The sequence below is a fragment of the Pocillopora verrucosa genome, chromosome 1, assembly GCF_036669915.1.
Source record: "Pocillopora verrucosa isolate sample1 chromosome 1, ASM3666991v2, whole genome shotgun sequence".
NCBI lineage: Eukaryota > Metazoa > Cnidaria > Anthozoa > Scleractinia > Pocilloporidae > Pocillopora > Pocillopora verrucosa.
In genome coordinates, this window is record NC_089312.1 from 27,386,154 (window position 1) to 27,408,187 (window position 22,034).

Consider the following 22,034-nt stretch of genomic DNA (forward strand, 5'->3'; position numbering starts at 1 on the left):
AAAATGCAATCGCCGTAGGAAAACGGAGTGACAAAATCATGAGCTACGCAGGCGTCTGTATTGCATAGCAGTTTATTTTGATTACTGTTACAAAGTCTGTATTGCCTAGCAGTTTATTTTGACTACTGTTACAAAGTCTGTATTGCCTAACAGTTTATTTTGATTACTGTTACAAACAAGTCCGGGATGGATCTATCCTTACTCCTTTACCTTAGCACGGCATCAACGTATTTGGATGGCTTCATTGGAAAAATAAATATTGTATCTCAAGCAATCCAAAAGACCTGATATTCTCTTAAAGCCACTCAATGCCGGTAAACATAAGGTGTGATAAGTAATGAAGGAATAGAAAAGCTTTGTCTTAGCAAGTGTCCTAAATTCTCGAGGTCTTTCAGTTGAGGCTAAAGAAACGAACCTGAGAATCAAAAGAAAAGTAGTTCGTTCCCTACGGCAATTTCACGTTACTTTACTCGCATATAAAGTCACCACACAAACCAACTATGAATACAAATTATTAATCTTGTACGGTGTTAGTCTTACTATAAAGTTTTACACTATTTAAGTAGAAAGCTGATCTATGTAAAACAGGTAATTTAAATTGGCCACCGTAAAGAGTAAAAAAGCTGACGTTTCGAGCGTTAGCCCTTCAGTCAGATCGTTAGAACGTTTCGAGCGTTAGCCCTTCGCCATCGCTCTGACGAAGGACTAACGCTCGCAATGTCAGCTTTTTTACTCTTTACGGTGGCCAATTTACGTTTTCAACTCAGTTGTTAACACTAAATTACCTGCTATACTCTCCCACCGACGTAAAACGTACACCCTTTATTCTATATAAAACAGACATGTACTGACCTTTCGCTATTCGAAAGATTAAACTGAGTTTATTAATGAAGACTATCAATCGTATGGGTCAGCGAGCTATGACACGCAGCTTGTGACAAGCACTGGCTTTTGGTGAAGATTTTCGAATTTTGCCTTACGTTTCCAACAAGAAATTATTCAAAATATGCGACGGTGGTATTATCAAATTTAACTACCTATACCGATATCAGTTACAGGTCGTTGACTACGAGATAATTTCTGTCAAAACACGACATTTTACAACATTTCACAACATTTCATCCTGGCCACGCGAATTTTCCCTAGGGACTGGAGAGACAGAATCTTGTTGATCTGCTGACCGTAAGGCTTCGCGGGCAAGAAAGTTCTCTCTCTTGACTTGATTGTCAACTTCCTTCGGAACATCGGGGATAATCCAAGCCAAGATTGCCGTCATACCGAACACGATGTGCTGCACAAAATAACAAATTAATAAGACTATCAGCCAAACACAAGAAGAAAGATGGTAGGTAGGTTTCTTCAACTGAACCGTTTTTTTTTTTTGGTTGGTCAATTTTAAATGTTTCACAGAACTGCTACAAAGATCAACCAGGAAACAGAGAGGAACACAGATAGGGTGGAATCTTCTTTTTACAACATTACTGCAGTAATCTCCACCAACAATTCGATTTGTAGGAAAATACTCCGATTCTCAGTATCCCATCAGGTGCATCATAACGAGCGTCCCACAATTAAAAGTGGACACAAACTCACCAGAAAGGCAACCACAAAAAACAGCTTGGCCGCCAAAATATGCCAATAGGCTGTCGAGAACTTGTAAGCATTCGGATTTGGAAGGGTCGTGTTGAGTATTGTAATTTTTGGTCGTTCATAATACCCTCGGAATCTAAAATGCAAGCACACAAGACCTTTAAAACTTGAGTTATAATGGATGACTTATGATTCTTACAATAGTGTCACCAAGCGTCCAGCAAGCTTTGACAAATTAATGAATCAGTACACTAATCAGTAAAGGCGATTCTTTTTTCTGCAAGAACTAAACCATAACACAGAACCCTCCTTGTTATTTTACCTGCAGGTAGATAAATTAAACCCACAACTGTTAATTCTTAGGGGGAACTCAACAGCAGCAGCTCCAGAAGGTCTCTCAGACTCAGGAAAATCATCCACCGCAAAACACGACAAGGTGTGGTTTACAAATCCTTCCAAGCTGTCGTTGTGTTCACCTAGGGTGTAATACAGTCTGGGGACGAATTCGGAAACAAAGGCAATCACAAAGCCCTAACAAAAAGGGTGAGAAAAAAACAAGTTACCGTGATTATACATTGTGGCTTTCCTTACAATAAGTTCTCTTTGGTTTTAAATCAAAACGCCGAGTATGACATGTTTTTCACCTTTGACAACAGGTAGAACAAAGAGATAACTCTCTGCTGTATTCTGCTCTTTAAATCGCTGATTCAAATTATTCAAGTATGCTTCCTTCAACTAAAGTGACTCGAACCGCAGCATGCAGCACGTACGATTAATGAGGCAATACTATTGCTCAAGTTCTTTTGAATACCAACTGTTTTCAAGCAAAATAAGCGGTCCTTGTAGAACATGCTAAATCATTGTCTGTCCGCTTGAATTTGCAAGTTACCAAAGCAATGAAATATCTCATCCTATTAGGAAATCCTTCATTTTTAGCTCTTACAGGTCAATAACTACCACCAGGTGACCAAATTTGACTATATTATTGTCATTTGATTTAAGTCAGGACCAACCTTTTTTGCTCGAACATGGGAAAAACTGTCTCATTAATTTTTTCTTTATTCGATAAAATTGGAGAAAAAAAACAACTGTTTGTAACTGAATCTGTCGCCCAAGTAATTTTTCTCTGCTTATTTTCCGTTTTTTAATGATTTTCTTTCAATTTCAATCCTTAAAGAATTAATATTAAAAAACGCACAACTTTTTAAAATAGATTCTTACATTTACGACCACAGAGATCTTCGTAACGCCTTTCAAGATTGCGTACCAAATTCCTGTGAAAACAAAAGGTTTTTTTTTTTCAAGTGTTCTATTCGGTAGTTCCTAAATAGAATTTCAATTAATAAAAAATGTTTAAGACCAACAAAAATAATCGGCCCTCTCTTTGTATATAACGCATACCTATATCCTGCGCACGAGCTGCCATTGGGCGCTGAAAAACCACGATAAACTTGTAAGCATCAAGACGAATTTCCAACAAGTTATTGATGAGGGCAAAGAACGGTCCAAGTGGAAAGGCGGCCACAAATAGTGTTACAAAGCCATACTGGATCACTGGAAAAAACAAAAACAAAAAAACAAAAAAACAAAACAGAGTTTATAACCAGTAAAATGTCAACCATCTCCTTCGCTCAACCGTACAAGCTGCGCAGTTCTTACCCATCTCAAGGTATTCGTAAAACAACCCGTGCACGGGATACTGAGTCAAGTCATAGTCCAGTTCCCAACGTGTGTATTCGGTCAAGTCGGGGGTTTCAATATTCTGACGGCGTCTCCACCAGTTCTGAAGCTTTCTGTGGAAAATAATTATAATAATAATATAAACCTCAGTCAAATACCAAGTGAGTTTTAGCGCGAAAACATGATATCTTCATACGTGAAGATAACATGTTTCTCTTTACACGTGGAAACAATACCAATACTATGATTATATTATTACAAGGCCGCTTGGAGCTACGAAATTTCTCTTGACGCGTTGAAAAATATTTCTCTCGTTCGTTTCGCTCACTCGTGAAATATTTCCCAACACTCGAACAGAATTAATTATCTTCGCGCGGCCATGTAATATCCTCTATTTTTAGGAATAAAAGAGACCATAGTGATAATAATAATAATAATAATAATAATAATAATGGTGACGATATCAACTACAGCAATAATAATAATAATAATGAAGATGATGGTGATGGTGATGATGATGGTGATGATGATGATGGTGATGATGATGATGATGATGATGATGATGATGATGATGATGATGATGATGATGATGATGATGATGATGATGATGATGATGATGATGATGATGATGATGATGATGAAAAATAGGAGTGCTTACCCAAATGATCATCCCACTTATTTGAAATTTGAGTCAAAATATTATTAATCCAAAACGTTCACAGAATGAGTGACTTGGCCTGTGAAATACTGTTTTACAGAACTAAACAATTAAAAGTATTATTTCACTGTAAAATGTGTTTGGAGCATGTTCCCACAATAATATTATACATGGAAAAATTTCTGAGCTCTGATTGGTCAAGATAAATGCAGTTTTCAGGCAATTCAGTGCGGAAGAGAGTTAATTCAGTGCAGAAGAGGGTTAATTCAGTGCAAAGAAAGTAACAAATCAAACATTCTGATTGGTCAATAATCAAAGAAACTCACAGATAGCCAATCAAATGAGAGCCTTGGATGTCGCAACAAAATTTGAAAATTTGCGAGCGAAACAATGGCCTGCGTTTTAAGTAGGTTTTCTTTCGCCACCGCAGCTGAAAACAGCTCAGACAACGAAAACACTGTAAAAAGCACTGTTTTTAGTTTCGGTCTGGAACAAGTGGTGTTTAGAGAAGGGAATTGCCAAGGAAATCGAAAATTACAAGCCGACCTAGCTTAACACTTTGCTCGAGCGATCCAACGTCGAAATTAAAAACAAACATGGTTGAACCTCGAAAACGACGATTCCATTTCATCGAAAGTGATTCGATTGTTTGAATAAATTATTTTTGCTCTTGATGCGCGCGCTTTGCTTCTGCTTAATTATGATAAGCCATCTCGTATTTTTTCATGTCTATTATTATCACGTAATCCCATGATTTTTCTCGTGTAATTTGGAATAAACAAGCACTTGTTAATTTTTTCAAAGACCACAAATTGCACTCGCCCTACGGGCTCGTGCAATTTTGTAAGTCTTTGAAAAAATTTACTCGTGCTTATCTATTCCAAATTGCACTCGAAATCATGTGATTACCTATACAAATACATTCCCTGATTTTTTTTTTTTCAGCGATTCCGGTTTTCTGATTACTATGCCAGTGTTTCACTTACGCTATAAATGTGCTTCTCCAAGAAGCTATTACACCTATAGGTATGTCGTATTGCAAAACAGTCCAAGTATATCGAGCAGAACGTAAATACTCCTAGTTAACAGTAAACTGTTATTACATTAGAATACGTAAATGTCCATAAATGTGTTATTTTCTAAAACCTGCCTTAAGTCCAACGAAGTCTCAAAAAGCGGGAACGTTAAAAATGTACCTCATCTCTTTACGGGCTACTTACGGGACGATTATTTCAATAAAATTATTGAAGATCTGCTTTCCAACCATGATAACTGCCAGCTGAACCAAGAGCTCAAATAAACAACCTGCCGGATTACACTGCCAGAACAACATAAAAATAAACTCAGAATTCTCCTTTACAACTGCTCTATGTTTGAAAGATATTTTCAGTTACTTTTATGCCTTATTTTACTTTCTATTTTCTGATTGAATTGAACTAATATTGTCCAAAGGAGATAAAAAAGTCAAAAATAAGATTCAAATTGTTAAAGCAACTATTTCCAAGTCGGCAAACCTTGCATTGTCAAATTTAACGAACATCACATACACCCTTACGATATAAATTCTAATCAAACGCTTCCTTTTTAAACTGGTCCAACTAATGGGACCAAAGGCGAAAAACATTATTTACTTCAATTACAAACAATGTCTAAAGACGATCTTTCCTTCCTTTTCTCGCAAATTTTTGACGACAGTACCGTCTGATTAACCCAATGCAGCTTTTAATACCCTAAACTGTCACAAAAAAAGCTTTACATATCGAATACTTTTTCTTACCTCTTCTTGTCGAAAACCAAATATCCTGTTAAATTCTGCTGGCCTTCCAGGGCTGAAAACAAAAATTTTTTTTGTCGGCGCAGTTCTTTCTTCCAGAGGGACGAAAATTGTTGTCCCCGTAGGTCTGTTCAGTACCATTTTTAAAATTATGCATAAAAAATCTGTCTCACCCTAAACAGATAACTTATAATTGTCAGTTGAAAATATTCTCAAAATATGATTCAATACGTTCATTCTACCGCTGTGATGCCAAACAATTTTTAATGTGTTTAACGCTTCTATGTAAATAGATAAAAGTTCCTACTGGTAATTATGTAAAACTATTTTTCTGAAGATGTTTTTACTTTTGATGTGAATCGCGACGTTTCAATGGCTTAGTGCGAGTTTTCTTTACGTGATGAGGTCGAGTGTATACGAGTCACCTTCTGAAGCATTATGCTCCAATGTGGTGGGCTGTTTCTCAACAACATAGCGCATTTCGAAGATTCGCTGTAACACGGCTCTCCTGTTGTTGTTTTTGATGGTCAGTATCACAACACAGCATCACAAAGAAACAAGACAACAGCAGAACCGTGCAACAGCAAATGGGTGAGGGAAGATCACGATCTGCATGTCATTCGAAGAGCCTAAATCGTGAGAAAAACAATGACACTTAAGGCTGGCGGGAAAAATCCCGGATAGTCGGTGATTTCAATATTTCTCGATGATTCCAGAGTTTTCTAATTAATGAAACTCGAAATCGTAGACATTCCGATTGTCTGATGGTTGGCGAAAAATAGAACAGACACCACTTCATTTGGGACTCGGGGCTACAGGAGCCAAGGAATGGTAGCAAATTAAAACTAACGACAGTTCAAAATAGGAGTTTTCATTAACCTTCAGTAATCGCGGATCATCGCAAAAATCTGGGTTGCGTCAGTAAAAAAAAAGCGCTCTCGATTTAACCGATTTGTCGTCAGTCGTCCCAGACAATCGAAAATGTCTACGATTTTGAGTTTTCTTTCTTAGGAGAGCTCTAAGTAACTTTTTTCCCATTGTTACTCATGACATAAACTCACCTGAGTTTAAAAAACGCAATATAAAAGAGTGACGAATAGAAGTTCACAAACTGGAAAAGGTACATCTTAAATGAAAAGATGTCTTCAAGCTCCGTCTGGGTGCGAGGCATCTCTGAAATAAAAACAGATGATGAATTTAACCCTATCCTTATTGCCTCCTACTTTGTTAGCTTTCGACGCCGCATGCCGATGCAGTTTAGAGGTACGGAAGGATTCGGCTACTAATTTTGAATTTAAAATTCCTATGTAATGTGTAATGACCACAATGTGCACGAGTACAGTAGTACGGTTAAGGTCAGTTGAAAGATCGGATGCATTGATGATTCAATATCAGTAAAGTGGTCAATAGCTTAAAGCATGAATGAAGTTCACTGAATTCATTTTCTACACACGTACCCCATCGTGTCAAAATCTCCGCCAGTTTTTCGTAAACCTGGAGATAAAATAACAATTAACAAAAAGAAGTCACCAGAGGATCACACTAAATGATCAGTTGTTACTCCAAGGTATAAAACCATCCGCTGAACTTCTACTGTTAACCCTCTAACTCCCAAGATCTGATTGAGAGGTTACATGTTCATCACTTCTGGGAGTTAAAGGGTTAACTAATATCTGCTCATTCAAGTAGGAACCATCGCTGTATAAGAGTCGCAAACGAACATCCACATGATAGGGCAGACAATAAAAATTTACCTCAAGATGTTTACTAGTTGTGTACCGTCTCCATAGAATAAGATAAGTTTATGTGGGTACCTTGTTGAGGAGCATGATGGTAATGAGATTTAGGAGAGCTGCAGTGCCGGAAGTGGCCATGTTTACAGCTCCCATGTTGTAGTCGCTGCTTGCGGCTAACACCGCGTATACTGCAACACGGTATACTACAACAGCAAACACGGCGATGACGACAAGCGCCAGCTGCGATACAAAGACCATAATACTATAGATCAAAATTCAGAACTTCGCTGTTGCACCTCTTATCCTCTTTTAAAACACTACGAGCCATACCGGTGACCAAAAGTCAGTTTATCTGTCGGTTATAACTAGCTTGCAAAAGACGCCGGGGCTACAGAATTCAGGTAAATCTAGATTTGAAAAGGTCAAATTGTTGCAGTAATATGAGCGTTTCGCCTCGTCCAAGTAGCAATGCCCAATAGTATCAAGGTGGTGGGTGGGTGGGTGCATGCGAACAGTTGACACCATAGGAGGGAAGCAATCTCCCAGCAATCAAGCCGCAGCCAACCTCCAGGCACCTGTCAACGCAACACCAACAAACCGGTGCGCGGAATGGACACTCACCCAAAAGAGGGAGGGGGCAAGGGAAGGAGGGAAGGAAGGAAGGAAGGAAACAAAGCAGTAAGGTAGTAATGCACATCAATGCCCTTGGGAGGCTCTGGTGAAACTGCTGCATTATCTCGGTTTAAACCTGGCCAAAATCACATTGAGCCTTATTAAACATTATCCAGTTCTTACCATGAAGATGATGAAACTGAAACTACAAATAAATCTGGGCACTTTCCTCCCAAGCGATATGAAAGGCTCTTCCACTTTCGTGATGGGGTTCAAACGGGTCTCCATCGCTACTGCCTCGTACTCGGGACGAGGTTGTTCCTAAAACAGAATAATGAATTGGAGCTTGTACATTTATTCCTGGATAAATCCTAAACGGCATAAGCTTACCTTGCCAAGCCTAATCTTTGCCTTCTTACAAATAATTAACAAAAGTCATAAATAAATACATTGATTGATTAATTAATATCGTACCTCTTCGTCCTCATATCCCAATAGATCCCATTCGTAAGCAATCTCTGCCTGCCGCCTCTTCCAAAACTCAAGAAACATGGTGGCTGTGTAACAAATACACACATGATCATCAGTAAAGTATTTCATTAACATTACGACCCTGAAAGAAAATCAAAGTTTCCTTTCTGTGAAAGTCACAGACAAAATGGTCCTATCTATGAGATGTTCGGCAATCAATCCATTAGCTATTTTTTCAACTCTTGAACGGGATGGTTCAGTACAAGTTGCCCAAACATTCTGTCAAGTTTCTTTGACTATTCAGCGTTGCCAATATGTATATACTCCCGGATGGAGAGAAGCATTCTCAGAGTGAATCATCTCGCCCAACAACTCAATATAATGACCACACACAGCTTTACAGCTGTCAACAATAGAGCCTCGGGGTCTGACACAGTTTACTACACAAGCAATTATTCTTAAAAATGAAAAAAGGTCTCACCCCAAATCGACATAAAAATGGCAAAAATCACAGTAAACTCATTGTCAAAAACGTAAGCCACCTGAAGAGAATCAAAGAGGGCATTAGTACATGTAGACGATAAAACTGGATAGATAACTTCTGAAAAACGAACTACAAAGATGAATATTTGATGAATAATGTGTTAATTATTATGAATTGTCTCCAAATTCATGGTTTATGCTACATGTAGCCCCTTTAACAAGGGGCTACATCAATTATTAATGGGACACAGGGCCTCACACTGCGGTCATTTGGTCATCATGGTCAGCAGGAAGAAACTGTGGTGCTTAAATTCAATGTTGCACAAAATTTCTTTCTCTGCTTTCTTCCTTTCTTTCTCCATTTCTTTCCCTTTAACTCCCATGAGTGACCAAGACAGAATTTTCCTAACAATATCAATATAATATCAACCAGATAAGTGATAATAATAAAGAAAAATATCAATTTGGGGATAACTAGTTGTTCCAATACTAAATTCTCTGAACAAACAATATAAGAATTGTATGGTCGACTGTGAAGAGAATGACAAATTTGGTTAAGTCGCCAAATAGCGACCTTTAAAAAAGTTTAGCAAAGAAGTCGAGGAAGAAGAAAAGAAGGAACTTGAAGTAAGAAGTGAAAATGTTCTTTAAGTCACCTTTGAATAGATGCATGTGTCCGATAAAGGCCAGTAGGGACAGCGTTTGTCACAGCGAGGGCACATGGGAAAGTTCTTAGACGTATCACAGATGTCTTTCCTAAAGCAAAAGATACATACATACAGTTGGTTTTACGTGTCTGAAAGCCACGTTTACACAAAAATAAAAAAAAAGTTCGTTCTCTGACTTGCGTTTTTTCAGTATAAAACCAGTGATTGCAATACTGTTAACGCTTACGACTGGCAGTAATAGTAAACACTGGATGCACATTATAGAGAAAGTTATGTAAAATAGCACATGTGAATGTATCACCAAGTATATTTTTCTTTTGTTCCATTTCACAACAACTTTAAATAATACTTTAAGATTCCCAGTCCTCAATGAGCCCATTTCACGGCTGATATGAATATAAGGCCTTTGCACATGATAGAATGCACATATAGGCCTTGCCAAACTCATCACTTACACAGGAATGTAAGACTCCAGTCTGACAAGTCCATAAATCACACAAACAAGGCCCATGATGGCTGCTGGGAGCAACATCCATGTGTAGAAACCTGTCAAACAGTCAAGAGAGTAACATTTGTTTGATGACACTGTTTTCCTCATTGACATCCAAACTTCATGCATTGTGCAATGTCCTTGAGTCTCACTGGCTGACTAGAATACAGTCATAGCCTTTAATATGTGTTCTTCCAAAAGCAAAAATTATATGAAGCCATGATTAAACAGCTGAAACAATTACTTACTTCAATCAGATGAGTGCACATGAAATTTGAATTCATTAATTATATTTACCTAACCAAGCAAAGTAGATTCCAATTTTCTCTCCAAAGTAATCTCTGCAACAAAATTAATGAATAATCGACCAAAACAATTATTAACAACAAAAAATGACACACACACCTTGAGTTAAACAGTCGTGTGTAAGTGATTTTACCTGATATGATCCAATGGTTGCATTTTGTACCAGCGATGTGCTTTAACCCAGGTGTCAAACAACAACTGAAATAGCAACAACCCACAAATAAAACTATCATTGATTACCAACTGTAAAACTGGAAAAAACAATGCAATAGAAAAGTTTATAACTGCACTTAAAAGAAAATATTGAGAAAAGCTATCAGAGTTTCAAGTCTGATATATCTGAACACAAGCTTGAGAAGAATATCAAGAGTAGGGGTAGAAGTAAAAATATTTGAGAAGGAGAAAATTCAATGAAAAACAAACAAACAAACAAACAAAGTTTTCTTTGGTGATTTGACTTGTTCGTCTATAATTTTCCTCTTACAAGTTCCTACAAAATAGGAATTTACCTTAAAACATCTAAAAGCAGGAATGTGATAAGAAGAAAGAAAAAACTTCGGGGGACAAAGTATTGTTTGATTATATAAACTGTAAAAGCTGTATGGTAGACTGGATGGAGAATTGATGTTTACATCTTTGAAAAAAAAGGTTACACGTACTGTAGCTTGAATGACAAATCAGCTTTGAAAGAAGTTTACAAAACTGATGAGGTGTAAGTTGAAGAGACGGTAATAAGACGGTATAGATTTGGTTACCGATCGTTTCACACCCACAGTCATGTCATACCCAGTTAGTTGAATCATTTTGTACCCAGCTTGAGTATAAAATGATTGAGTACAAAACGACCATGGGTACCATACCATAGATTTGTTTAGGAGTTTATTAGGTCTGAGTTGTACATACACAATGTACACTGTAAACTTAACAGGAAACAACATACACAAAACTAATTAACCTCGTGAGGTCTATTTATTTTAAAAAAATAATAAAAAAATTACCTGTCTGGCATTTTCAGGTCTTGGAGGATCATTGGATTGATCTATTTCATAAGTGCCCTACATCAACCATTGTAAAATACAAAAATGATGGAACTGTATCAAGTTATTCCATGCATTATTGTGGTAATTTTTGCAATGTATAGATCTCTAAATGTCAAATTCCCTGATAAAGTAATTATAAATTACAGTGAGCTCATCATATGCCAAATCCATCTCTTTTACCTCTCTCCAGTAAAAAAAAAAATCAAATGCAACTCTTTAATTTGAAACATCAACACTTGAACGTAAAAAAACATGTTTCAAAATGCTAAAAAATTACTTTTTGTGTGTGTTATGAGCAACTGACAATCACACAGTTGTCCTAGATATGATTAAGACAACATGATTTGTGTACATGTAGTGTGCGTTCAAGTCTGATTGAATTATTTTGATAGTCATGAGCAAAAAGTGTAGCCTGAAAATTGGCCTGAAGTACAATTATGCTTTGTTGCCATTAAAAATCCCTGGTTCCATTGATCAAAACTATAACAAAATTCTTGAGTTCTCCAGCTCAGTTTGAGCACTAATATGACAGTGTACACATCATGCTTGTAATTGGACAGTGTAATAGGGCAATTAACACACCATGCCTGTGTAAGTGGAAAGAAGGTGTCACATGTGCATGCTATTGTCTCACATTTTGCCCCTTTAACTGTTGTTTTTTTTTAGATGAAAAGGTACAATGGATGCCTTCACAGTGCAATCATCCAATTTTGTTTATCACTTGAATAATTACAGCCTGAATTGGACTCCTCTTAGTCCTATTACTATTATAAACATGTACAATGTACATGTATCAGTCTGAATAGCTCCCCATGTACAACAAGCTTAATGTTCCCTGGATCAAGACATCCATTGTCCAACTCTCACTTGACTAAACATATGGACATGTAGTTGTTTGATGTTATTCCTTTTTTGTATTGAATTTTTATTCCAAAATTTTTGAAATAAATGACAAGAAAACACATGGCTAACTTTGCCAACATTTAGCTGAATCCTGTTCAAGCAACCTGACACAATTGTTGATTCAAGGAAAAAATCATTATTAGACTCCAAATCACTCTGAGAAAACTGATGCAGTAGTTGCCTTTTCCTCTGGCCAGTCCCTTGCATGGGATCATTCAACCAGATGGAGTGCACTTACAGAAAATGAACCATGACCTATATAGCTTTGTTTGGCCTTTTCATGTCCCTTTAATCCCTGACAGGAGACAAGGTTTTTAATTTTAAGTTTTGCATGATGTAACTGTATGTCAGCCTTCTTGGGCCCTTAAACTTAATAATCATATACAAATATGAGAGCCCTTAAATTTGTTCACCACTGCCCTTCAAGTCTCTGTTTTCAGTCCCTCTAAATTCTGAGAAGTTTCAAAGCTTATAATCTGCTCTTCTAAAGGTATCATTCAGGAACTGCTCATTTTTTAAACCTAGTGGAATTATTGTAAATTACAGTGATCCATCAATTTATACCATAGTAAATTTCTTGGACACTTTTTAAGTTTCACAGTAAGGAGTTGTTATACTGAAGACAGATAACAAAACAAAACAAAACTTGCAATTAATTTTTTACCTCGTGTAAAGGATAAGCTGCAGTGTAAGATCCATTACCAATTAAGCGTCCAATGCCTAATATCATATTACAGAGATGCATAAATGACAAGGATATGCAGCTACATTATGTAAGTATAAGTTTCTGATCACACTTTACACAATGTGGTCAATGTGATACATGATATACTGCAAAATCAGTTTAATAAGCTGACATCAATAATTAAAAGTAATACAAAAGAGAATACTTCAAAGAGTCTTTCTGCAGTTAGAGAAAATTGACATGTACCTTTAAATTCCCTGTAGGAGGCAATATTCTTATTGTTCAATGACTGACAAAAATACATTTCTCTACCTGATGTAAAGGGCCCCAAATTTTTAATGCTAGTCATTAACATAAAGTATTAATAGTTTTGATTAAGATTGCTTCATTTTTACCAATCTGATTCCTCTTCTCGCCATACTGTGTTCTGGTCAAAATTCTGTGAACCTGCATGCAATTGAACATCAATATTTACTGTACTTCTATTTGTTTTGCCATCTCTGTCTGAGATGTGTTACCAGAGTGCACTGTTTATAAATCAGGCAAAAGATGAATATATCATTTGGTCATTGCATGTTCAGTGAGTTAAAGATCTACCATAGCAGGAACTACATGACATACATGACTGTAAAACTATCATTACTCGTAATGTTGTCATGATAAAGTTAAATTCAAAGTAAACATCCCCTGTTACAGGAATCACTTACAATTCTGCTCCGCTGAGCACATGTGAAGAAATCATCCTGGTTTTCTGGAATAAGAAACCTATTAATAATGAAAAAGAAATTTGATTTCATCATTAATTTACAAATTCAAAATATAAAAATAATATATATTATTAATCATAGAAGATTAATGAAAACTTAATCATTCAAACCCCAGTTACCTATTAAAGTTTCAAACATAAACTTATTGTTAAAAGACATGCTCCGAAAGAAATCAATATTCTTTCAATTATACATCAGTAGAACATATTATTTGCACATCCTAAACTATACATACCAGTATCAGCAATGATTTCTAGCAATTCAAAATTAAAAGTAATTCAAACTTTCAACTCCCATTCGTAACATAAAACATCAGTGTACAAATCCTTTTTACAGTACTGTTAAGGCCTATTTACACGGCACAACTTTGTCGCATGCGACAAGCTTATGACAGGCCTACGACATGACATAAGAGTCGTAAGCGAGTTGTAGGTTTGATTTACACGAAACAATTCGTGTCATAAGCCTGTCGTAAGCTTGTCGCATGCGACAAAGTCGTACCGTGTAAATAGGCCCTTACACATGTATACTTACAGCACATTCACCACTCAATTGACAAGCTCTTTAATTTGTAGCCATGATCTATTGCAATATTGTGGGTATTACTCTATTGTTCATATGCTGTAGTCCTGATCTCCATCACACTTTAATCCTCTGATAGTTAACAAAGAAAACGTACCTGTCAAGTTTGTCTTTTCTAAAGGCACAAGTGAAGTAGTTCGGCTGCTCTGGAAGATCTTCAGCTCTGAGTTCAAATGGATTACGCATTCCAATGGTATCAAAACATCTCTCAGTCCAATCTCTTGTGTCCAAGTCATTCTCCTGTCGCCAGAAAAGGTTGTGTTCATTTCAAGCACTTAACCCTTTAACTCCCATGAGTGACAAAGAAAGAATTTCTCCTTACAATATCAATACAATTTTAACCAGATAAGTGATGAGAATAAAGATAACTATCAATTTGGGGATGATTGGTTGATCCGATACTAAATTCTCTGAACTAACATCATGAGAATTGTATGGTTTGACAGTATGGAAAAGTACAAATTTAATCTGGGAGTTAAAGGGTTAATTGTCAAGTACATAGAATTTTTATTACTGACAGACCACTTTCAAGTAACTTCAATGATTAATTGCTTGCTGTTGCAAGTAGTAACCTATCAATAACACAGCAGAAATTAATCTGACATCCAAATGCTCTACAGTCAGAAAAATTGAACATTAAAATTGCATCAATATTCATATTTTTTCCCCAATTCAAGGACATTGACAACAGTTTTCATCCTGATATAAAATAATATTACTGTTTCAGAATGTCCAGTGTTTGGGAAAGATTGTTCTACACATTCTTTGAGAATTTTATTATAATAATGTTTTTGGCAGATTTCCCTACAGTACTGTAATTGCCCCCTTATTTTAAGCAAACAATCAAGATATTATTGTCCCTGTGAACTTGTCAGTTACATGTACATACAAGTTAATTTGCTGCTTTTAATGTCATCAAAGGGGAAGTCATACTGTAAAGGTTTTTAATTATTTTCTGGATGAAAACCCCCTCACAATTTAAAACGTGGCCTGGTGCAGCCAATATTTATGAAGAATTGATATTAATATGGTTACCAACATTAAGAAGTCTTCTCTTGTGGTTCCTTGACTGCAAATACACTGGCTGAGACCCACATCAAATATATTTAACACCACTGACAGTATATTGTTAAATATGGTTTTTAATAAAGCTGTCTTTTAATCAAGATCCAGTATTTGTGTGAGAAAACACCATAAATGTATTCATACCCTGATAGGCATCTTCATGAGCATCTCCTCAGCACCTTGGATGAGGACTTTCCAAGGTGCATGGATCTTGATAAAAGCTGTCTTTCCATTACTTGATTTCTAATAAACAGTAATTTTAATAAAGAAAAATTAACACTCAGTCTTTTATGTATTAACTTGCCAAGTATTATTTTTTAACAAGTTGTGCTGCATTTTGATGAGCCTACAGGTCAAGTCAAAATATAAACAACAAGTAGAATTACTCAGTGAAACTCCACACCAAAATAAGAAAGAGTTGTTTATTATCCAATTGCTTTTAACTACTTTAAAAGGTGGGAAAAAAGAAGCAAATAGTCAATCAGTCTGTGACAGGTCTGATACGAAACACTCTCATGGATGACGGTGCAAATTATCCAAGTGTCCACATACATGTATTACAGTTTCATGGAACAATTGCACTTTTCCAACTGCACTTATCCACAATGTTAATAGTGGAAGGTCACTCATAACTGTTTAATTACGTGTTTATCTGAAGGCCTTGTTCCTTGTTAAAGGCTTTTAGTTTCTGCATTATCAAAAGAAGAATTGGGAAGTCATCGATTTCTGCACACTTATTAAGGGTTTCTATCATTTTCACCCCAAATTTGCAAAATTTAAGGTAAAAAAAATTGGGACAACTATAGAAATAATCACAACAAAAAGCATCATTCTTATTGCCTCAGATAATAACAAGTTAACAAGCATGATAACTTCTTTAACATAAATGGAAGTATTTGAAACCATAATGATTTATTCTGGTTTAAAAGTCACAGTTCTCTCTTTTTCAAGTGGCAACTGATAAAATATACCTCCTGTACAACCGCTTATTACTGCCTAAAATTCCCTTGGAATACTTGAAAATTCAATATAAAAAAGATCACTGAAGTGACATGTCTCTATTAATTAATTATAAATCACTACCCTCCACTTAAACAGGTTGTGACATTATTAAGTACTGCAGCACTATCTTTGACCTATGGATCCTTAAGAATTGAGAAATAATTTGGAAAATAACTGAATCAATAGGTTAATGAATATGTTGTGAATTAACAAAATGAAATGTACCTCAATGCCTTCTGCTTCCAATTCTAAATTAGCCCTTTCCAGATTCTGCTCAAATGTAATTCGTTTCTCTTCTCTTTTTTGCTGCCACTCCCTGTCTTTGGTTGTATCAATTTCATACGCCAGAATGTAATCTATACAGAGATAAATGTGAAAAAGTGTAATTTTTTTTCAAAAGACAGCTAATCTTTCAATGTTGCTCACTATTTTGTATGGGCATTCTATACTGTGGTCACAGTGAGTGACACATTGTTGACCCTTTAATTAATAACTCCCAAAATTTAATCAGTAATTCTTCTTACTGTCTACCATATGATTCATATGATAATAGTTTGGAGAATTTGGAAATAGATCAACCAGTAATACCCTAATTGTGTTTCTTTATTCTCATTACTGGTCTGCTTGATATTGTACTGATAGTGTAAGGAGAAATTCTGTCAAGTTCATTAGTGGGACTTAAAGGGTTAATGGTCACCACAAAAACTCAAGCTGTCTTTTTTACACTATATTTCTAGAATTGTTAGGTGAGTGAGCACATAAAATGAACACCAAAGTCATGATCAAAACTTCTAAAAGCATAGATTCCAACTACATGACATTGTACAGTACATATACTGTAAATCAGTAAAATATTTTCTGCTATTGGACTATCATCAAGAATAACCTCTAAATAAATTATGCTATTAGTATTATTTGAAGGAATTGTTTAAGTTAACTAATTAATTTAAAGTGCACTGTACACTCACCAACTCTTCTCTTCCCATCCTTAAAGAACAGCGTATCAGAATCCTTCCCTCTCTGAAAAAAAAAACAACAACAAAAATAAGTAAACAGTGACTTCTTGCATTGTTCTGAAATCCTGTGTCCGAGGTTGTTCAAGTCACAGTTAATATTCTATTATTCTAAGATATTTAATGTTGTTTATTTCAAATTCAGGATAAATCTTATATTGATAAGCTAAGTTTGACAAACACCACTTTAAATAAACATAAGAAGTCAGAGAAAAAATAGTCACACAGGCAATCAAGCCAGGACATTTTATGGAGCTTGTCAAATTATGGGAAACCTTTATTTGATGAAAGTTTTAAAGCTTGAAATTCAGAGCAACCTATGAAAATTAACATATAAAAACAATCATTCAAGCCTTCAAGAACTTTATCAAGGCAGGCAATAAATTTTAGAGTCCAGTCAAATGATCTTAAACAATCACAAACAATCTACACTTATGAGAACCTTATACATTGATGTATTAATCAGACAAAAAGGATCAGATCTCAGATTAGCTAATAGAAAACAAGCTTACAGTTCTTGGTACATTAAATGTTGTGGATTTTCCCATCTGGTTTTCACAAGCCACAAATTCACAAGAATTCATCTGAAGTCAGACCCGAATACTGAATTAGAAAGATCTTTACATTTCCATCTATTACTGACAAAAAAACTTCTACCTTTCATTTGTTTAAGTGTGCAGTCTACATCTATGCAAAATAGATAAAAATCATAAAAATGTATTTTTATGAGGTATATTATACCCCTTAAACAGCCTTAAAATAAAGGAAAATTTTCAAAGAACTTCTTCTCACTATTGTTAAACACTTTGCAGACACATCATTCATCACAATCACAAGAACCAAAGACAGATCTTTTCAAATTTGAATAACAAAGCATCAGGAAAGATTGCCATGACAATTTAATCGCTTGGTTGTAAACAGATGTTTCCAATACCATATTGTGAAGTATAACGTGTCACCTAGTTGATTGCAGTTCAAACTTATAATTTATTCATACAGTTAACATAGACATATTGCAAACTTAGGGCTAGCAATGATCTTTCTAGTTTCTTTCTCCTTTTGTATCCACACAATCACCAGTCATATACCTACTTGAACTAATATATGACAAAAGAACACAATGATTTATTTACTTATGTTGTTGCTTTTTTATTTTAACTGATAGTTTCAAGTAAATATCACGATATAGAAAAGAAATGTTCAACACAGACAGGCCTGTGTGCAACATATTCCATATGTTTATTATTAACCCTTTAACTTGTAAATCAAATCTGTAATTCTCCTTACTGTCAATCATACAATTCTTATAATGTTAGTTCAGAGAACTTAATTTTGGATCCACTGATTATCCCCAAATTGATATTTTTCTTTATTCTCATCACTTATCTGGTTGATATTGTATTGATATTGTAACGAGAAATTCTGTCTTGGTCACTCATGGGAGTGAAAGGGTTCATAAGTAATATTTATAAAAATGAGGGGAGAGGGGAGAAGAGTTTAATAATTTCTCATCTTTCCATCTTCAATATCTTATTTGGAAATAGACTTCCAATAACTGAATGAGCTGTATACAGTCAAACATGTATTATGTGGTCACCCATGGGCAGGGTGACCACTTGATACAGGTTGACAGCTTAACCTTTTAACCCGTAATGACTAGCATCTAATTTCTCCTTACAATATCATGCTTGAGTCAAAAATTGAGGTCATGGGAATAGAGGAAATGATCACTAACTAGGGCAGCTCTTGATTATTAAACAAATTCTCTTTGTCAGCACCTTGGGAAATGTATAGTGAATAGTATGGAGAATATGGATACTGATGCTAGGGAGTAAAGGGCTGATACAGTTCCACAGAATAGGGGTAATACAAAAAAAATTATAAACACCACATCTTGTGCCATAATTGACCACTTAACACACAAAAACTTGCTTAAAAGTACTACTAACAATGATTTTGGGGGTAAATTTTATTTTAATGATTGTTTTAAGTTTTATTTGAGTGGTTCTGATTTCAGTGATCATTCAATACAGGTGGAAGACAATACAAACAGCCCATTGTGACTCCCTCAAAGGTGACCCATCAACCACTAAACAGTGATGAGCACTTAAAAGAGGTGAAAACTATAGTAATTGAGGGGTAACAAATTCTGCACAACTGACTGCTTAATACTATGCCACTAACAATACTGGTTCATCTGTCAGACCTACGTTTGCAAAACAAATTCTTTACCATGCATCAAAAAGTACACTTTCAAGTACTATGCTCAGTAAAAATAACTGAATAATAATCAATTATTAGTAGAGAGCTAAAGAAAATAACAGACCATATAGACAGAGAAATCACACTTAAGCAGGTCATTCTAAAATATAGTAGGGAAACCCCTTGTTGCCACAACTGAAATTAATTAAAAGTTATTCCCAACACAAAAGTGATGCATAATACCGCTTTATCTGTTAATGAAATAAAACTTCTTAATATGCACTTCAAACTACAAATTACATGTCCTAAGAATTAGTGTGTATCGAGTTACATGTTCAAGAGCATTTATCATCATTTGAAAGCTTGTTTCGAAATGTGATCAACCAGATTGCCTCAATTATCTGAAAAGAGGGGTTAAGATTATTTCTCACCGAACCACTTATTTACATATTGGTCGCCAATTTTTCTAGAAGGGAATCAAAGAGAGTACAATAAAAGGCAGTTCCTCCGATCATAAACTGAGCAGTGATGAAAACGATCGCGATCCTCTTGTTATTGAATTTTGTTGCCATTGACAAATATCAAGTTGTCAAAAACTGTTCCAGAAATAAAAGATCAACAAAATCTTTTAACACTGGAGAGGTCATTTCATGTAAGCATGTTGAACGACACTTAGTTATTTTCTATATGGATTTAAAATTAAAGTTAGTGGCCGGGTTCCAAAACGTCAATCGAACAAATTTCAAATTCCAAGCCCTTAACTAATATAACAGTTGAGATTCCTATGCTCGGCGAAAACACAGCCGCTTCTGGAGATTCTGAACGAAAAAAGCTCGGCAACTTAAATTTCATTAAAGCCAAAAGTACACTGATCAATTCCTCAGAATATTAAACAAATCTAATTAGGCTGAAATAAATTGAAGATCAATAAACGAGAAACAAGAAACACATGTTGAAAAAGCATGTTGAATGACACTCAGTTAATTTCTACATGGATTGAAAATGAAAGTTAGTGGCCGGGTTCCAAAACGTCAATCAAACAAATTTCAAATTCCAAGCCCTTAACTAATATAACAGTTGAGATTCCTGTGCTCGGCGGAGATACGGCCGCTTCTGGAGATGCTGAACGGAAAAGGCTCGGCGACTTAAATTTCATTAAAGCCAAAAGTACACTGATCAATTCTTCAGAATATTAGACAAATCTAATTTGGCTGAAATAAATTGAAGATCAAGAAACAAGAAACACCTGAAGATCGATAACGAAAACTTTCTTACAAAATTCTTACGAATACAAAACAAGACCAAACGTAGGGCCGCTTGGTATCAGCCCAACAAAGCAGCATACACAAGTTGATAAAGCTCTTTGTTAATAAGATAAAAGTACAATCGCATATTAAGTACGAACCTCTACATCTGAACTTGACGGTACGCGATGGGAGGCTCTCTCGAGTGGCTCATTGTAATCTGGTGGATGTACAGGACTCTCCTTGGACTTTTCATGGATTTTGACACCTGACGCTGTCGCAACGTCAGGATCTTGGCGCTTAGAAATCCCTTCAAAGCCAACAGGTGGAAGGTTATCGGAATCGCCACCACCGTGGTGATGGTAAGATGGGTTGGCAGGATTTGGGTAGCTTGCGTACTCATTTGTGGTGGGACGATAGATGTCCTGCGAAGGTGGGTTTGGATAGCCAGGTCCGTTATCATAAGGTGGATGGCCTGGCTGTTGGTGCAATTCAAACCCTATAGGCTGAACGCTCGGCTGAAAGCCTACATAAGGTCCTGGCGGTGGTCCATAACCCGCCATCTTGTTTGTTGTCTATTTACTTTCGGCACGGAGATTCGGAGATCATCGGTACTCATCGGAAATATGCAAAATAATTACGAAGATAAGCTATGCTATTTTTGGTACTTATAATCGGGGATAGGAGGGAGACAGTAAAGACAAGTGAAACCAGCGACATATGGAATGATCTGAAATGCCCAGTACGACAATCTGATAGTGATCATGAGTGAATTTCGCTGTTTACTGGTGACAGCATATTTAATCGTTGTCACAACGAAAATGCAGGGGCGCGAAAAATGACAAGAAAGCGCACGAGAAGCCCAAGCTTTCCATGATGGGATAATGTTATCAAGTTTTGTAAGAGAGTTTAGGCTCTATTCCGTGAATGCTAGAGCAAATAAACTCTAACCTTAAGATAGTTTTATTTGTTCTATTTTCGTTCTCTGGTAGCGATTTCAGGCCATTTCGCCGTGTTTTGGCTAAGCTCTCATCCCATTACTGCCTGTATTTCTAAGTACCAC

At 35.9% G+C, this 22,034-nt stretch overlaps 1 protein-coding gene across 2 annotated transcripts; it reads right to left on the bottom strand.

Annotated features, from left to right (window-relative positions):
* Positions 1–56: 56 nt before the first annotated feature.
* LOC131772611 (anoctamin-5-like) lies at positions 57–21,555 on the bottom strand. Of its 2 annotated transcripts, XM_066166678.1 has the most exons (28): positions 21,133–21,555; positions 17,481–17,532; positions 16,738–16,868; positions 15,655–15,753; positions 14,543–14,685; positions 13,804–13,861; positions 13,492–13,543; positions 13,076–13,131; positions 12,650–12,706; positions 11,467–11,523; positions 10,602–10,666; positions 10,460–10,503; positions 10,128–10,218; positions 9,661–9,760; positions 9,003–9,063; positions 8,525–8,607; positions 8,234–8,371; positions 7,517–7,678; positions 7,160–7,196; positions 6,764–6,875; positions 5,706–5,757; positions 5,149–5,246; positions 3,250–3,383; positions 2,992–3,144; positions 2,812–2,864; positions 1,913–2,121; positions 1,594–1,726; positions 57–1,291 (listed from the first exon to the last, which is right to left on the bottom strand). In XM_066166678.1, the coding sequence occupies exons 1-28, from the start codon at positions 21,532–21,534 to the stop codon at positions 1,109–1,111; spliced, it is 3,015 nt and encodes a 1,004-aa protein (XP_066022775.1). In that variant the 5' UTR covers positions 21,535–21,555; the 3' UTR covers positions 57–1,108. The 2 variants fall into 2 exon arrangements, with proteins under 2 accessions (XP_066022775.1, XP_066022780.1); XM_066166683.1 differs by lacking the exon at positions 12,650–12,706.
* Positions 21,556–22,034: the final 479 nt, after the last annotated feature.